This window comes from Gallinula chloropus, assembly GCF_964237585.1.
Source record: "Gallinula chloropus genome assembly, chromosome: 10".
Lineage (NCBI taxonomy): Eukaryota > Metazoa > Chordata > Aves > Gruiformes > Rallidae > Gallinula > Gallinula chloropus.
In genome coordinates, this window is record NC_140095.1 from 19,521,391 (window position 1) to 19,538,473 (window position 17,083).

The 17,083-nt window shown below is 44.2% G+C and overlaps 1 protein-coding gene across 1 annotated transcript; it reads right to left on the bottom strand.

Annotated features, from left to right (window-relative positions):
* Positions 1-11,093: 11,093 nt before the first annotated feature.
* On the bottom strand, positions 11,094-16,020 carry LOC311195485 (serine protease inhibitor Kazal-type 6-like; the record flags this gene model as incomplete). The annotated part of the gene is made up of 5 exons (XM_084268889.1): positions 11,094-11,139; positions 11,633-11,760; positions 13,416-13,435; positions 15,507-15,647; positions 16,005-16,020. 5 exons carry the CDS (start codon positions 16,018-16,020, stop codon positions 11,094-11,096), a joined length of 351 nt encoding a protein of 116 aa, XP_084125015.1.
* Between the last annotated feature and the right edge of the window lie 1,063 nt (positions 16,021-17,083).

A 17,083-nucleotide genomic window follows, 5' to 3' on the forward strand; every position in this document is an offset into this window, starting at 1 on the left:
AAAATATTCAAGTTGCTTAAAGATCAAAGCCCCTCAAAGACCTGAAAGACCTTGCCTCAGCAGCAGTGCACAGGATATCCTCTCTTCTTTCTCTTTACTGAATTAATGTGGTCATGTCTATGCTGTTCCTGCAGCACAGGAGGACTGAAATAACAGTAATGTAGGTTTCCAGATTGATTACAAGAAGTAACAACTAAAATATGAAATTATATGTTAATGTTAGAGTAACTGAGTTGTTAACTTGTGCAGGTGAACAGCATGAGAAATGTCTTCACTACTGCTGTTCGGCCAAGGAACACTTTCTGGTAAGTGGGGTAAAGCACCATTAACTGAGTAAACCTGTTTAACAAGTTGAATATCAAAATTCAGTGGATGAGGAGAAACAGCTTTAAAAAAAAAAAAAGGCATTTTTGAAAACTTAAAGTTAGGGCATTTGTTGTGATGTAAATATACCAGAGCATTGGCTTCACATTGTGTGGAAGTGGCAACAGAATGAAAAATTTTGCCTTCTCCAACACAAATGATTTATATGCTGGCACAACATCTGAAACATTGATTGTCTGACTGTCATCTAATTATTGAGAAATGTGTGCTTTCACAGATTTTCATATGCATTTTAAATTAACAACTATATATGTTTGCAATTAATTGCATTTTAAAATATATTAAAATAACTGAATTAGCACCTTCTGCCTACAAACAGCATGAAACATCGCTCTACTCCCTTGGACCAGCTGGGACTTCTCCATCCAAAGCTAAAGATGTGGAGTTTGTAGCCCATACACTTACTGCCCTTCTTCATGGTCCACTCTGGAGGGATTTAGCATGTTTGTAACACCACACTGTAACAGTGTTCAACTTCCTGAAGCCACACATTTGCTTTGGAGTACTAATGAGATCGGATTCCAATGAAACCAAGTATTGCATGGATTCCCAATGAGTGTCACCTGACAACTCAGTTTGAGCTGAGGGCAGGATACAACATAATAAATTCTCGATTGGTTCAGACACATGATGGGGTACATACAGCAGTGTTTGAGGGTGAGCATTAAGACTGTGGTATAAGGTAAGTGTAAGAAAGATATTAACAGACATCAGGGAAAAGTCTGAGTATCCTGTAAGATGTGAATGAAACGAGCACAACCTGCCCACTGAGTTTGGGCTGTGGCTTAGTTTGGCTCCTGCAGTTAAGTAAAAGGGGAAAAGAATGGCCTACTCTGTTATGAGGCAGCAGTTTCTGCCAAATACCTTCTCCTCTTGACACTATTTCGAGCTCACATGTGCGGCTTTAACAGCTCATTCGCCATTAGCAAGCTGACCCCATTTGCAAAACCAAACCCACCCCCAAACCCCTCCGGGTCTCTGAGCTGGCAGAACAGAGCTGTGCTCTCCCCAACCCAATCGGTTCGCGAGGGCCTCTGGACGAAACGGCAGCCCGGCGAGATACGGCCCCCCCCTCCCCAGGGACTGCTACACCGAGCTCAGAGAGCCCGAGCAGCCCCAGGAGACCCGCGGCCCCGCAGAGAGGCGGCGAGAGACCACCGAGGGACGGCCTGGCAAGGGGTAGCGCACGAGGGGTGTTTCCTTGAGGGGAGGAGGGGGAAAAAGCCCACGTTTGTTTTGGCTCGGATAGGCGGTATAAAAGCAGGTTTCCCCACAGCCCTCCTCCCCGCAGCCGGTCCCTCAGCGGGGGGAGGCGGTGGGGGGGGCGGCAGCCGCCCCTAAGGCGGCGCCTCGGGGTTCCCTCTCCTCCCCGCGGGAAGGGACGGAGCGGGGTTTATCCTCAGGGCCTGTCACAGGCGGGGAACGGCCCTCGCCGGCTCCAGCCTCAGGCCCCGGTGCCGGGCAACGACGGCCCCGGCCGGCGGAGGAGGACAGCGGGACAGCGGCACCGCGCCGCCGCACGAGGCCCGCCTGTCGCGAGAGGACGGGGCGCCGGCAGCCAGCGGCTCCCCGAGCCCCGCCGTGCCCCTCACCGTGTCGGCCCGCGGGTCCTTACCTGCCCCTCAGCGCCGCCCTGTTATTGTGGCCGCGGGGGGAGGGTTAACCCCGGCAGCCGCTTCCTGCGCGTCCCCTTCCGCCAGCGCCGCCGCGCTTCCGGCCCCACTTCCTGCGCCGGCAATGCCCCGCCCCGGAGCCGCGATGCCCCGCCCCGGAGCCGTCTGGGGACCGCCGGGGGCGGGGCTTCCTGCCGGCCGGGAGGGCACCGTAGTGTCGGTGGCGGCTGCGGTCCGGCCGCGTGTCAGCTGGCGGGGTACGGCTGCCCCGCTCCGGCCCCCAGGAGCGCGGAGTGCCGGCTGAGGTGTAGGGACGTGAAGCGGCGGCGCGGGTGGTTGGACGCCCCGGAAAGCCAGCGGGGAGTTCCATCGCCACAACGGCGCCTGCCCCCGGGCCGCGGCGTGGCCCAGCCGGGGCGGGGCGGAACCAGGCCGCGCTGAGGCTCCGGTGCCTGCGCGCACGGGCGGAGGGGAACGCCTCCCGCAGAGCTGCACCCCGGCTCCGAGGGGTGCGTTACCTGCGGGGCTGTAGCCCGGCCCTCGCCCCCTCAGCGCGGTGAGCGCTCGGTGGGGCTGTGCGCAGCCCGGCTCCGCACCGGCGCGGGGGGAACGAGCCCCCGGGAACCACCGAATTCACCGGACGCCGCGGAGGCGGGCTCAGCGCGAGCCCCAGGGCGCGGGGCAGCGGAGCTGGTTTGTCACCCCGGAGGGTAGCGGCGTTTGTTTGGTGAGGGCCAGCGCACAAGCGCCAGGCACCAGTTCCACGCCCAGGGGTGCAATTGGCAGTCACAAAGCTTCAGTCTGACTTTGCAGAGCAACTCAGAGGGGCTGTTCAGATTTTCCTGTTACGGGTACGGGGTGGGGTACCGTGTACTGGGTGCAGCGAGCCCACTGCTTTTGATGGTTCATGGAGCCAATGCACACGCCAGCACTCACATTTAGCCTGTTCCTGAGTCCCACTGAAACAGCTTCAGGAATTGTTCCTGTTTGGCTTCTCCACTTGCATATTAGAAGCAATTCTCATGACTACAAAGTCAACCAGAGCTCTGTCCAAGTCTTGTTTCTCTGCATCCTCAGCTAACTTCTCACATCAGCACTGCTACCTACAGCAAAGACAGCAGGAGCTTCTGGCTAATACCTGTATGATGGACCCACAGCCTGGCACATTACATTCCCATAAGGTTCTAGAAAAAAAAGCTGGAGGCAATGTACAGCTGGGAAGGAATGACTGAGTGACAGGAATGCACACGGGACAGGCTGAATTTAAGCAGGGATGCTGAACAATAGGAACCAAAGCCACGGATGCTGTTGCTGAACAGAGTTGGTACCAGCTGTGCAAAATAGGGACAAACCCTCCTCTTGGCACTCAGTGTGGATACTACATGTGTCAGCAGCAGCATCCAAAAAATTTAGACCCCGTAGTACAGGGAAGGTAGGTAAGTGAGGGCTCCTCTAAAAACAAGAACAGCAGTTCATTTGTTAGCAGGATTCAAGTCCAGTAATGCTTGTTCCTCCCCACAAAGGCAGGGTAACACATTCAGTGGCAATAAGAGAAGACTGCAAAAGACATGAGAGACTAAATTGAATTAAGGAATTTGGGCAGGGCAGTTAAATTTAACTGTCATTTAAACTTCCATGTAATATAAACAGAGTCTATAAATGGTTAGGTGGTTTCAAGTTAGACAGCAGAAACCAACACCACCCTCTCTTTTCTTACCAGAAACCCAGCAGCTTGTCACACAGGTCAGTTACACGTGGATCTTTGAAGATAATTTGATGCTTCTATTTCTCTCTCAACCACTACATGAGACAGCTTAGAGTTTTAGGCACTTGAGAATATCTATACTAAAACCCAAAGCAAAACAGTTACAAACTAGAAATGCTGAGCCATCAATAAAAATACTTGTCTGGTGTCAATCACATTTGAAATTAAACAGCACACAACATTATACACAGCATGCTACTGAGAAGTTTACAAAGTTAAGAGGCTATTGTTTCTTGAACTAGTATCACAGCATTGGCTTTGCTTCCTTTTTTCCAGGGTGTTGAGGCCCCTCATTCACAGCTGGTAGAAGCTATTATGACATACATGCCACAAGTTTACATATTAGGGAGATTTCATAGTCTTATTTCTGCAAAACAAGCATTGAATAATAAAAAAAAAAAAGACAAAAGAATTAATGGATTGCTTTTATATAAAAGTTTTCAACCCATAGACTCCCAATACTTACCAGCCTCCTAAAGAGTTGCTTCTAAAGTTAAATCTTCTGATACAATGAATATTTTCTATCCCAAGTGACGGCAAAATTGGCACTGACTACATAAAGAGCAGCTAGGAATAGTCATCAACATTTAAAACCTTAAAACTTCTAAGCAGCAAGTTATTAAACACTCATCTAACTTCAAACAGAAACTTAAAGCTAACAAAAATCTTCTAAATCTATTTACTATATCTATAAACCCTCATTTATCACTTTTTACGTATATCCGCCTGTATCCCAGCAACCTAGTCCTTAGAAAACATCACCATACACTCCAAACCTTAACAAATCACCATCTTCTTACAAGAAGAGCCTTTCTCTGTGTTTATAAGAAAATGTACCTGATGTGTCTCACCTGCACCACTGAGTCAGCAGTGTTTTGCTCCTCTCTCCACAGCTGATACCTGATAAAAGTGAATCAAAGGGATTCTGGTGTACAAGGTTCCTCTTATATGTCAGTAGTGTTTTCACCACAGTTTAAATACTTAGCCTCTCATTTTTACGACTTCTGCACATAGAAATACTCTATGGAGTTTAAACTTTGAAAGAATGAGTTCCATTTTCTGATATGTACAATCGCTTCTTCACCCTGAAAAAGCTCAAGAGTATTTTATACACACTTTGGAATTAGCACAGCACTGCTATTGTAAAAACATTTGCTTCTTATTGCTAATACTGCTGCAGTCTGCCTGTTTCATTCAGATGCCACCATGCTGTATCCATACCTGGAGGTTACAGCCCATATCTGCACTGGCCATGCATTTGGCCGTGACACATAATTTCAATGTAGAGGATTCTGCCTTTTCCCTTTAGGGAAGGTGGTCTCAGCTTAGACAATTTCAGTCCTGTTTGCAGAGGTATAAAGTTAGCGGATCCACAGTGCTCTTGGCAGTCATTGAGGTTTACAAAGTGATGAAATTGCTTCTTGTTCGTTCTTTAATTTTAGAAGGATTTATTGAAAAAACGATGCACACATTTCTAAAATGGATTTCATGCTGTGAACTTGAAGTAATCTCATTCACTGGAGAAAGTATGTCTCCCCTCTGAATTACCTTCACAGTTTCATAATTGGGGAGTCCATCTGCAGCCAGGGTTTTGTGGTTGCACTGGGTGGAACTGCCTTGTCTACCCTGTCTGTAACCACTCAGGGCTGTCTTCTGTTGACCTGGCTGATGGAAGCGGTGGTGATTTCCTCCAGTGAGGAAACAGTTCAGCAGCCCAGCGAACACACTCAGAATAGCCATGCAACATGCTGTGGTTACTTGAAAACACAGAGGCATTGCTTAGAGGTTGATGTAGAGTACTAGCTGCTTAATTTCACACAAGTGACAAGAGGTATCACTTTGTGGGAGCAGTACGGGGAGCCCTTTGGGGTAGGCAACTGGGAGCTTTGAGCTGGAATTAAACTGAGGTCCTGCTCGTTGTGGGAGATGGATGAGGGCCGGGGCCACGAGGAGCTGTAACACAACATTGTTGGGAAGGAAAGGGAGCTACCTTCTTTTGTGATTCCCCTCTTGGAAAGGATGTGAGTCCTTCCCTATTAAAATCCTCAAATGCTCCTGTACAGTCGTGTTGGAGTGGAAGCATCACTACCCTCAGTCCTTGTAAGGATGGGCTTGAGCACTGCAGCAGAGGAAACCAGCCGTGAGATACAGCGGCAGAAACAACCCTCTCCTTTTGTTGTGCTCTGTGCCGCCTGAATTCACCTCTTCCCAGCTGTGCTCAGAAAGGCTGGAGGTGTGCTGGTGGGAGGCCAGCAGCTGCAGACGTGCTGTGCTTCTCCCAGGAGGTGGCATCTCAGCGGTGTGGATGAGAAAACAGCCTTCCCCATGCCCGCATTCCTCTGCCTTCCCGTGCTGCTTCTGGGAGGGCTGAAGGAACGTGGTCACAGCTTGGCCCAATTAACATTAGGTTTATGTGACATACTTCTCTGTCAGGGCGGCTGCTGTTCTCTGAGGAATCATTAACCTTTCAGGATGAGAATCAAGAGCTGCCACACTTGCAGCTGATGCATCCTGATTGCCCACTGCAGCTGAGAGTATCTAGGCCCCACAGGGAGAAAGCTTCCTAAGCAGTGATCCCTGTGATTCCAGCATCTTCTGCTGGAATTTTAAAGCCCAGTTAAGAAAGGAAATAAAAATTTTCGATCTTTTCTGTTCATATTTTAAATACGCATCTGTCTGTTTGTGTCTCAATAGTTTAACACACCTCATGCACCACAAAATTGAAAAAATATCCCTCTGTGGACAGTTAATTCATGTAACTCATGGTGTGTATAACTAGCATACAAAGCTTTGCATTACTATTAGCTGTCCAAACTGTCAAAGCATTTATATTCTGTAATACAGAGGCTGAAAATCTTGTTACATGCTTGTGAGTTGTCCAAAACCAGATAGATGCAGTTTGGATTCCTGTTTGAATTTGTTCTGACTGATTCCTAAGGAAGATTGTTGCTGCCTCAGTTTCTCAGTTCCTCAAGGAAATGAATCTCAGAACCCAACTGTTATCAGACTTCAGTTGTTTTGATTACAGTCTATCTTCTCCAAAACAGGGAGGAATTGTTGCTTAAACTTTTAAACTTTTAAACTTTTAGGATGTCTCTTTGACACATGGCTGAAGTAAAGAATACTCAGTGTTGAGAACTTCACTGGTATTTGGGTGGTAGAGATGTTTTCCACCAGTTCACTTTACAGCCACAAGTTATGGAGTCTTATGGAGTAAGATCTTATAATCTTCAGATAAAAAGTTGAAAAGACCTTCTGTTTACATTGTGGCACTAAGGGCCTGTTTTTTTTCCAAACACCTAGTATTATTAAAAGATTCAGAAACACCAAGTAACTGTAGCAACTAGAAACACTCCTCAAGCGTGAGGTAACCTTTGAGCTATCTGGTGTAAACAGCCTGAGCAGTGTCACACTGATTTTAGAGCAGGGCTAGAATGCAGCTCTCCAGGCTGACCAGACACTGATACATCCTAATGAAGCCAGTTGAATGTGAATTGTATTCCATTGTACTTCACCAGTCAGTCACTTGGTATTATCTTCAGTCCAGAGACATGGAATTCTGGCCTGATCTAAAGAATGATTTATGCAATAGCATCTGTAGAGCACAGCTGGTAATTTTTCATGTTGCCCTTGATGTCTTTAAGGCGGTAATTGCTAGTGTAGGAGTCAGGAGACCTGGATGTCGGCTCTGGCTCACCCATACATCTCAGATGCACAAGAGGCTTTGTTCAAAGTGGTTATGTCCCCCCTCAACAGTTTGCTTTCCAGGTCAGCCTCTGAGGTCTTAGCAGCAAGGTTCATCTCTTCTATTGAGTGCATAGAAGACCTAGCACCAGTGCTCTTCATCTGCTGTACTTACATGCTAGAAAAATGACAATAGCAACAATATCACAAATGACACTAATAACACTATCAGAAAATGCAGTGGGGGCTTTATGGGTTAATGAAGCAGCTTTATGTTATAGCACTGGCATTTTCTCTTTTGGGAATCCAACCCATTTCATTCTCAGGCCTATTATTTTGTTATCTCTTGTCACAGAAGTGAAAAGGAAAATGTTGTAAGACCTTGCTGTGAAAACCCTTCCTTCTCCTCCACATATAAATAGCAACATCAACAATATACGTGTACCTTTTCAGCGCAGAGTTTTGAGAACTCTAATCCTCACTGAGAGCAAGGACACCTGTCCTGTTCTTCCATTCAATGCCAGTATCTGGCTACCTCTGTTGTGTTTTCTAGCAAACAGGCTCTGAGCATGTTTCATCAGCTCACTCAAGCCACACACATTTTTCCTTCCCCATATTGCTATGTCGTTGCTCCATCACACAAACTCGACTGTCCAGATTGTCTGGCTGCTTCAGCATTTTCTTCAGATGTCATTTACAGCAATTTGCAAATCATGTTCTTTGCTCTGGTATGTGGCAAAAGCTGGTATGCTCCTCAGTGTTATCTGCAGCTCTGTGCCAGCACACAGTGCTAGCAGGAGCTGATGCAAAGCACAAGCAGTTCGTGTTGGAGGCGTTACTCTGCAGCTGCTCTCATCTGCTGTTTCATGTCAGAAATACCAGAAATAAATTAGAGTCCCAGGGGTCAGTGGTAGGTGTAGGGGGCTGTGGTAGGTGCAGGGGTGTGTGGTGGACTGTTGTAGACCTCTAACTTACAAGGTTCTGAGTCACCCATGTGGATGTGCATTGGCTGCATACTTGGTATCTTAGGTTTGGTCCATGAACACAGTTAGTTAAATATCTCAAGATACTAAAGCAGATGGAGTGACTTTCCGCTTAGGATATGACAAGTCAAACTAGAAACCAGAAAATATCCCAGAATTGCCTGTGTGATTTTTCTGACATCACGATGAAACATCAGAGTTTGGCTTTGTTTTCTCAATTTGATCTCAGTTTTGTCATTTTGGTCTTTCTCAGTCAAGATGTCTTGGTTCAGCAGTTGGGACAGTCTCATGAAGAAACTGTTTTAAACATATCAATCAGAACGTAGTTCATAGCAATGTAAACTTCCCACTATCAGAAAAGGTTAGTGATAGACTACATAAAGAAATGTATGTGTTAGAAATGGCAGGGACACCCTCCACTAGCCCAGGGTGCCCAAAGCCCCATGCAGCCTGGCCTTGAACCCTGCCTGGGATCATGGGGCAACCACAGCTTCTTGGCTTATACTGTTGTTCTAAACTGGTAACCTCAATAGAAAACCAAGTATCTTCTGCTTATGCATCACCTAGAACACAACATGCCCATTTTTTTCCATTCTGAAAGATAAGCATCAAATGTGAGGTCACAGATAGACTCCCATCAGTTTCAGGGGCCTTTGGATGATCCAGAGTGTTTGGCCAGTTCTTAATGTACTAAGACAACTGCTGTCCCTCAGAAAGGAGCCTGAAGCCTCCCACATTGGGGAATAAACTCCAATCCATCCCAAAACCAGTTTCTAGGTTCCTGTGGTTCCATGTGACACACCAGTGACCAGGAACAGCATATTATACTGTTAAGAAATCCATATGGCCCAGATTTACACAACATTTTATAGTTACTCCTACTTTGCCCAGAAATGCAGTGCATTAGGGAACTGTATAGTCAGGGAAAAAAGGTCTTTTGTTAAATACACTCATTATTTGACATAGAAATGCAGTGAATTTCCTTTTTATGGTGTTTCCTTGGTTGGAAAATAGCACTCCATTTACATACTTAATCTAGCATCTCATTAATTCTCAGTTTTTCCTTTCATCTCTTGCTGGTTTCAGCTTTATCATTCTTCCAGATGTACTGAGTGCAACAGGCAATTAGTGTAAAAATAGTTCAGCCAGTTCACATTATAAATCAAACTAGAGATTAGGGTAACGTCAGTCCACACTAGCAAATCAGAGCTGTGTCATCCAGAGGCCAGCAAGTTGAGACTATTCACATGTCTGCTATGAAATTATTTTACCTTCCAAAACAGGGGGCCTTCATCCAGTTTCCTATTTGGGAATGGTCCATACACTCCCAAGATGTGCCTGAGAACTGGTGGAAAGAATTCCCATCCAAGATGGGACCATGCCAGGGCCATGCTAATAGTTTCAAAGTAAAGGTGATAAGAGTTCCAGTGCTCATAACAATTTAATTACTTGGCAAAGTAGTAGGCTGTGAAAGAGTCTTTGGTTGTAATCAGCATCAGAGTCCAACACACTGTTCTCCTCCACAGGGCTCTGCCAGAAAGAGCACATCTTAAAACTGTGAACCAACAAATCCTCTTGGTCCTTCCATTACAGAAGGCACTCTGCCTGATGCTACAGCAATGTTTAGCCAGGGTTCCTGGTGTTTGCCTTCAAAGCCATCCATAAGTTTTAATTCTGGGAAAGTGTATCCCATTGCCTTTCAAGTGAAAGGCATAAACCTGCTTAATAGTGAAGCCAAGGATGTAAGAGCAGAACAGAAATTTCCTAAGGTCTGAAAGCTGCCAATTCATCAGAAGCTAATAGAATAATTAATGGTCACATTTGCATGACAGGGTTTGACAGAGACACTACTATGGAGCTTATACAATCGTACAGTTAACCAGATTTGTTTCGTTTCAGAGAAAAAGAAAGCCAGATTGTGGGATAAATTCCAGTAACATGAGGCCATCTAGTGCATATTATCAGTGTTACAACTTTTATCTTCCAGGCTTCAGGGTTTTTTACCTCTGGCCCTAGCTCCTGCTCTGTGATGATGGCCTGTGACTTGGGAAACACCTTGTTTGTGAGTAACAGATACAACAAATTCGTTCTCTAGAAATGTCACCTTGGACAAAAAAAAAGCCAATATTTATTTTAATAAACATGCAAACTAAATAACTAAACAATACAGAGAATTAGAATTCTACAAAGTTAGAGAAAACATGATCATTTAAAACGTAGCTACAAAACTGGAGAGTCAAAGCAGTGCCCGGGAAAGCTGAAGCCTTTGAAAAGAAGAATCTGCTGAAGTTTCTGGGTAAGTGAAAGAAAACTCTTCAGCAAGGAGAGTTGAGGCAATGCCTGCACTGACTTGTGTCAGCTAAAAATCAGGTGGCATTGTCAGAAGAATTGAATTTTAACCGTGGAGACAAATCTATAGTAAAGGGCTTATGTGAAAGCCAACTTGCTAGAGAGATGGGAATGCTCCCGAGAGTCCCAAGGAAATGCTTTGCAGGGAGAAGTGTCAATCCCAACACTCTAGAGCAGAGAGAACCAGCAGATTGCAGAGCACAGCTGAAAAGCTCTGTTCACCACCATCAGAATAGGTGGGATGAATGAAGTTCAGGTGTTGTGATAAGGCAGCGTGAAGCTGTTCTCAGCACTCTTCCATTACACAGGATTTATTCAGCATGCCCCTGCTTGCTTCATATGTAAGGTACCTCTGCTCTTCCTGCAAGGAAAAGGAGAACAGACATTGCAGACAATAACATTAACATTATGAGCTAAACTTCTTCTGAAGTCTCCACCCAATAACTAGCTAACAGACACTATAAACACCTATAGCAGCCAAGAAGGCACTTATCTGTAAACAACTTTATTTTATCCAAGCAAGGTATTTCCAGTACCACTTTTCAACTCTTATGAAAGCTGTTTGGGTGTAGGTGCCTTGTTAGCCCTATGTTACTCATTGGACTCTTTGCTTTACCATCCAACTTTTGCAGTTTCTGCCAGAATAGGAAGTTGCTCCTACACATATCAAGGTCATTTGTTCATCTTAACTGGACCTTATTGGTGGGAGGAGTAATTCCTCTATAGAGATAAAGCAAAGCAGCAGAGTAGCAGCAGCCCTGAAAAAAAATGATAGGTGGGATGGAAATACTAGATAACTCAGCTAATGTCAGATTTTGTTTTATTCAAGAGCAATTATGTAGCACTATACTTACAGGACTGCTTTGCAGAAGGAACACTTGTTGTTGTATGTTTTCCCATCAGAGCCGCAGAAAGGTTGATAGAGTCTCTCGCAGTAAATAGGTCTCCCTCTTTCTAACTGCTTGTACTCACTGCAGTCTACCTGCAAATACATTAGCATTTTTCTTTGAGTCTCTCTTGCTCACATTCTCCATTCACCTACAGAAACTGTGAACACATGACATTTTGGGCAAGGTTGTCAGCTGCCGTAGAGCAGCACAGAGCAGCGGGGCTCCACCAGCTATATTAGCTGAGCCTGAGCCTCAATAAAGAACATTCCTCTGGCAGAGATGTGCATGATGTTACCTGTGCTGGGTACTGAATGCCTCTGGGGACTTTGCTGTCTGTCTAAGACTAGAGCCACTGGAAAAATACAGCTCCTTTCCCATCCACAGAACAGTCAAGGCTTAGTATTTTTCCTTCTACCTGATTGCAGTTGCCAGGAAAGTCAGGTGAGGTTAATTGTCAAGGATGTGAAGGGTTTCTGTCTATTCCAGAAGTATCAGCTCTCAGTGCTTTTTAAACTGGTGAAAGGATCTGCCCAGGCAGAGGCAAGTAATGTCCTACCTTAAGTATTAACACAGAAAGAGATTGTTGAAAGGCCCTCACCTGATGGCAGGACTGTTCTCATTGCATACATATGAGATGGGAGTAGAAACCAATGAAAGAAATGACTGAAAGTGCTCCTACTTGGTTTGGGAGTTCAATCTTCTGCCCAATGAACATCTTTCTTGGAATCTGAGAAGCAAGGAGCCCCTTTTGCAGTTCACATACTCTATTTAACATGCTGTTTGCAACCCTCAGAAGCCTAGGAAATCACTTGTCTTTACAGCCGCTCTCACAACCTAAACTGGTTCAGCTCTTTTTACCATTGGTCTAGGGACAATTTGAAGCATATTAGTTGTTAGAGAGAAATCATGACTGGAGCTTTTCCTTTCTGATAATCTAGCCAAATCCAGTTATGACTGTGCATCTTTAAAACAGAACAGCAGTAGGTTTCCATGAGGTAACCCAGCAGAGACAGTGGAAAGGAATCGCTGTAGCTTGTAACTTATTTTAAAACTGGTCAAGAACCAGCTTGTGAGAGGCAAGGGCCAGCTAATAAAAAAACCCAAAAACTTGAAACTGGGTGAATTTGCACTATATATATGTGTAATAGCTGTTCAAATGGGGAAGTTCCCTAATTCGGTATGGAGAACAGAACAGGCTCTTCCTGGAAATGTTTGTATGTCTGGGTGTAGTTTTAGGAATCAGAAGCTTTATATATTGCACTAGTGTGGGACTACCCCCATGTGTGAGTGAACATCCACTTCCAGCTACTGTCCACTGGACTGCCACTAGGTTCACTGCTAATCTAAGCAGAGGATTTCATTGCTTGGTGCCCCATGGCTTTCAGAGATCAACCCTAGGACAGACCTTCCAACATAGAGAGAAATTAAAATGCTTAGGCAGATGATTTAAGATCTGAAAACCACTGAGAAAGCCTTACAGCACCATCACCAGATAAATATTTTAAAAATCATTATTTCTCAGAGTTAAAAATTGGTTTTGCCCATTTTCTCACCCAGACTTTATGCCATGTAAAAATGACTTGGAAGTTGTCAGAGCAACCACATATCTCAAATTCAAAACTCTCTCTCGGAAATATCAATACTCAAGCAGCATTTAATTAATGTTTAAGATGGGGTGGGCTCTGAGCTCATGCTATTGTAAAAGCAATATATTTTTAATCCAGAAATAAAAGAGAAAATTACTTACATCATTCTCCTTGGCAGCATCTACAATATAAACAGAACAGCAAAAGTTAAGATAAGATAAAAAAAAGAGCCATTGTTAAATAATCAGTTTGCAACCACAATAACTTCACTAGAACCAACCCTCCCAACTACACCCAACTCCTTACCTCCTTGAAAATAAATACTGGCATAGGTATTTGGTGTTTAATGAGATACAGGTGTCAGGAGCTACTGAACAAGTGAACCTTATTGCACTGTTTACCTTAGAGGTCTCTGTTAGCATCTACAGCACCTTTGTTGTTGGAGGGACTGAAGATTATTGTTCCCCTTTCACCAGAGGAAGGGTGAAGACCCAGGAGTCAATATTACATTCAATGGCCAGTCTGTTTAGGATGAATTAATTGTTAAGCATGACTGGGTTTTAATTTAATTTGGCTGTAAGCAAATCACATGGACCTTTTATATTTTGATTTTCTGTCAATAATGAGGATATTGTCAGTAAACTGTAATACTAAACATACATAACAATGCAATTTGGATCACAATGACACTTTAAAAAATGTTCTCACCCTTGCTAGGCAGTGTGGATTCTAAACTATTTGGCAGAAGGATTGGCTCCTATTTTGGATACACGTGGCACGTCATGCAATGGAGGCCTGTTCTCAGGTGGGGCCTCAAAAAGCTCCTTCAAAACAATGCTAATTACGCCTCCCAGAAATTAATCAAGTAACATTGGCATGTCTCCATTCCAGTGACACATTCATTACTTTCTTTAGGAATGTATTTTGTTCTTCTCCTGTCCTGTAATCGTCATTCTGTGGCTTCCAAGGGATAAAAGTTATCAGGCAGAAGCTTCTGCACAGAAGGAGCAGGAAGAAGGTGCATTATGATCTAAAAGGCAGAACAGCTCTAGCACCGTCTGTCTGACTAAATGTAGCTTTTTGTTTGATCTTCAAAGCCACCCAGCTTTCCACTGAAACTTCCTTTCATGGAGCTGCATACATCTCATCAAATAAATTTCTCCAAGGTAAAGAGAAAGAGCATAAATAATGCTCCATGTCAAGTTTCAGTCAATGTCACCAGAAATTTGGCTGAGTTGTCTTGGTTTTTTTACACATTGGATTGGATTTAACCCACTTTCACAAAAACATTAAGGAGTTTTTTGGTGCTTTTTTCTTTGGTAACCTTTTGGTTTCCACTATGTATTTAGGAGCAAATGCAAAAGAAGATGTGGCTCACAAAGTATTGATCCAGAAAGTTTTCAAAAAGAGAAGATAAACTAGGAAGTCCAAGGAAGGGATTTGCTGGACTTCTTAGGAAAGCAATATTTATTTATTTTCCTGCCATCAACAGTTTTCTTCAACAGTATGCCATTTCACCAAAATCCACAGTTTTCATAAGAATTTTGATTTTGAGATAATTTTCAAAGCAAAATTTTCAGGGCTATTCAAAATGGAAAATATTTTATTTTCTAATTTTTTTTTTGTTTTAACATTTTCATGGTTTTGCTTCTCCAACATTCATAATGACATTGAACTGCTGTACTACTCACAGAGAAGATTTGGACTCTTGCAGTTACTGTAAATGTACTTATTTTTCTTTATTATTTTTTTTTTAATTGCAAGTTTTAAAATTGCCAAGTGAGGGTTTGAGAAATTTCTCCCAGCTCCCTATTTTACTATAGAGCAACCTGCACCTCAGAGGTCTTTCCAGCCTGGCAAACTAACGTCATGAGGAGATTGTTCACAGCCATATTATGCGAGCTGTGCATAATTAACTGTCCCCTGCTTGCTCAGTTTGGCAGGAGAAGGATCTCATCAGCTCTAAGCTCCCTGCTCTGATGGAAGAGAGAAACAAGTAGGTGAAAAAACCTGCTTTAGTTCTGAGGCTTGACAGTTCACTTTTTAGTTACAGAGCAGAATGCAGCTCACACCACCATCAAGCAATAGCTTCATTTACTCCAGTTCCCACCAGTGCAGTATTGCTTGCTACGTAGTGCATGAGCACCACCCAAGCCCAGCAACCATTGCTCACTCTCCCAGCAGACTGAGGAGCTTCCAGCGTTTGAACATTAAAGCTTTAATATATCAGGAAGTAAAAAAAGGTTACTCACTTGCTAAGCAGAGAACTGCCAGGGTGAGGAGCACAAAGGCGCCGGTTATCTTCATGGCAGATGTGGGTTCTTGACCTGCTTCACAGCCAATCTGTGCTCTCAGTATTCCAGTACACTTGGCTTCAGTGTGTGCCCGTGTACCTGAGAGAGCAGATATATATACACACACGCACAGAGAGCAAGAACCCTGGTGATGAAATCCTCCTTGTAGAGAAGGTAATTAGAAGAAGGTGTTGCCCATGGGTAGTGTCAATAAGAATGTCTTCTGTAGAACATGAAGGTCATAAGTACAGGGCAAAGATGAGCGTCACAGCATGGGTTGTGTTGATAAAGGAGATGTATTGTATTTTGGCTAATCCCCTTGCCTAATTAACTGTTCCATTAGCAAGTTCAAGGAGTGACTCAGTAAGGTGGTTACTTATTGCTGTTCTGTTATTGCCATAGTGACCCTCAAAAGCTGAATTCCATGGGAAAAAAAGAGTAACACTTGCTGGATACATTCCAAAAGATTCATGCCGGTAGAGCTGAGATGCTTAATTCCTACCCTCTTGAAATTTTGGAGACCCTTGTCACTAGCTGTGAATAGAGGTGATGCTGGGTAGTGTGACCACACGCCAAGCCCTTTCAGTTTGCTTTGTGGGAGCTGCTTGAAAAGGTCTGTTTCATGTGAATATCCTCACCTTCACACGCAGCGCAGAGGGTCCCCCAGTCTTTCAGTGTTCTTCTGCCTTTATATTTCCACCAGTTTAGAGCCCAAGAAAGTGCAGAAAGAGCAAAGATTCCACATTGCACTGCCTGGCAGAGAGAAGTGAGGAGTTTACAGCCATTGTGCATCCTGCTGAATTACTGCCTAGCTTGCTGTCATGCAGATATGGAGGAGATCCCTCTGTCTGCCTGTCTTCTCCTTTGTTGCTGTTTCTAGCACAATAGGTGTCATATCATGTGGGATTCTTTAAGCAAATCCAACATGTTGGTGTGTGAGTGACTTCATAGGCATGATTTTCTGGCTTTCACAATGTAGAGCAGGGCTGGAGTCACTATGGGAAACTCATATCTGAGTCTTAATTTTCATAAAGCTCAGAGTAACGTGGAGTTTTGCCTTCTCTTTAGTGGTAGAAGGACTGACAGTCCTTACAGAAAAGTTGTAATTCTTCAAGTAGAACTTGGGCCCCACTAACTCATGTGGAAACCAAGAGGGATCATCTTATCTTTAAAGAATGAATGTAATGAATAAATGTTTTATTTATGATGAGAAATTCTTATTCCTCATCACTTAAATGGGACCAAAAAACCCAGATACCATCATGTTCCAGTTCCAGGGTAAGTAAAGATGTGGTTTGAGGTGGAGCCCTATAGTTTGGGGGGGGGGGGGGGTGTGGGGGGTGTGTGTGTTTATGCCCTTAGTTCAGTGATTTAATTTTCTGTTTTTATCTGGTTTTAACTTGGACATCTGTGCATATTCCTGTGAGGTGGAAATCACAAAAGAAAGGCTGTGATTTAAACTGGGGTTGATAGGTTGATCTGGATTCTGCTACTTTAGGATGTCCGTGACATTTCTGTTCTGAAAAGCCCAAAAC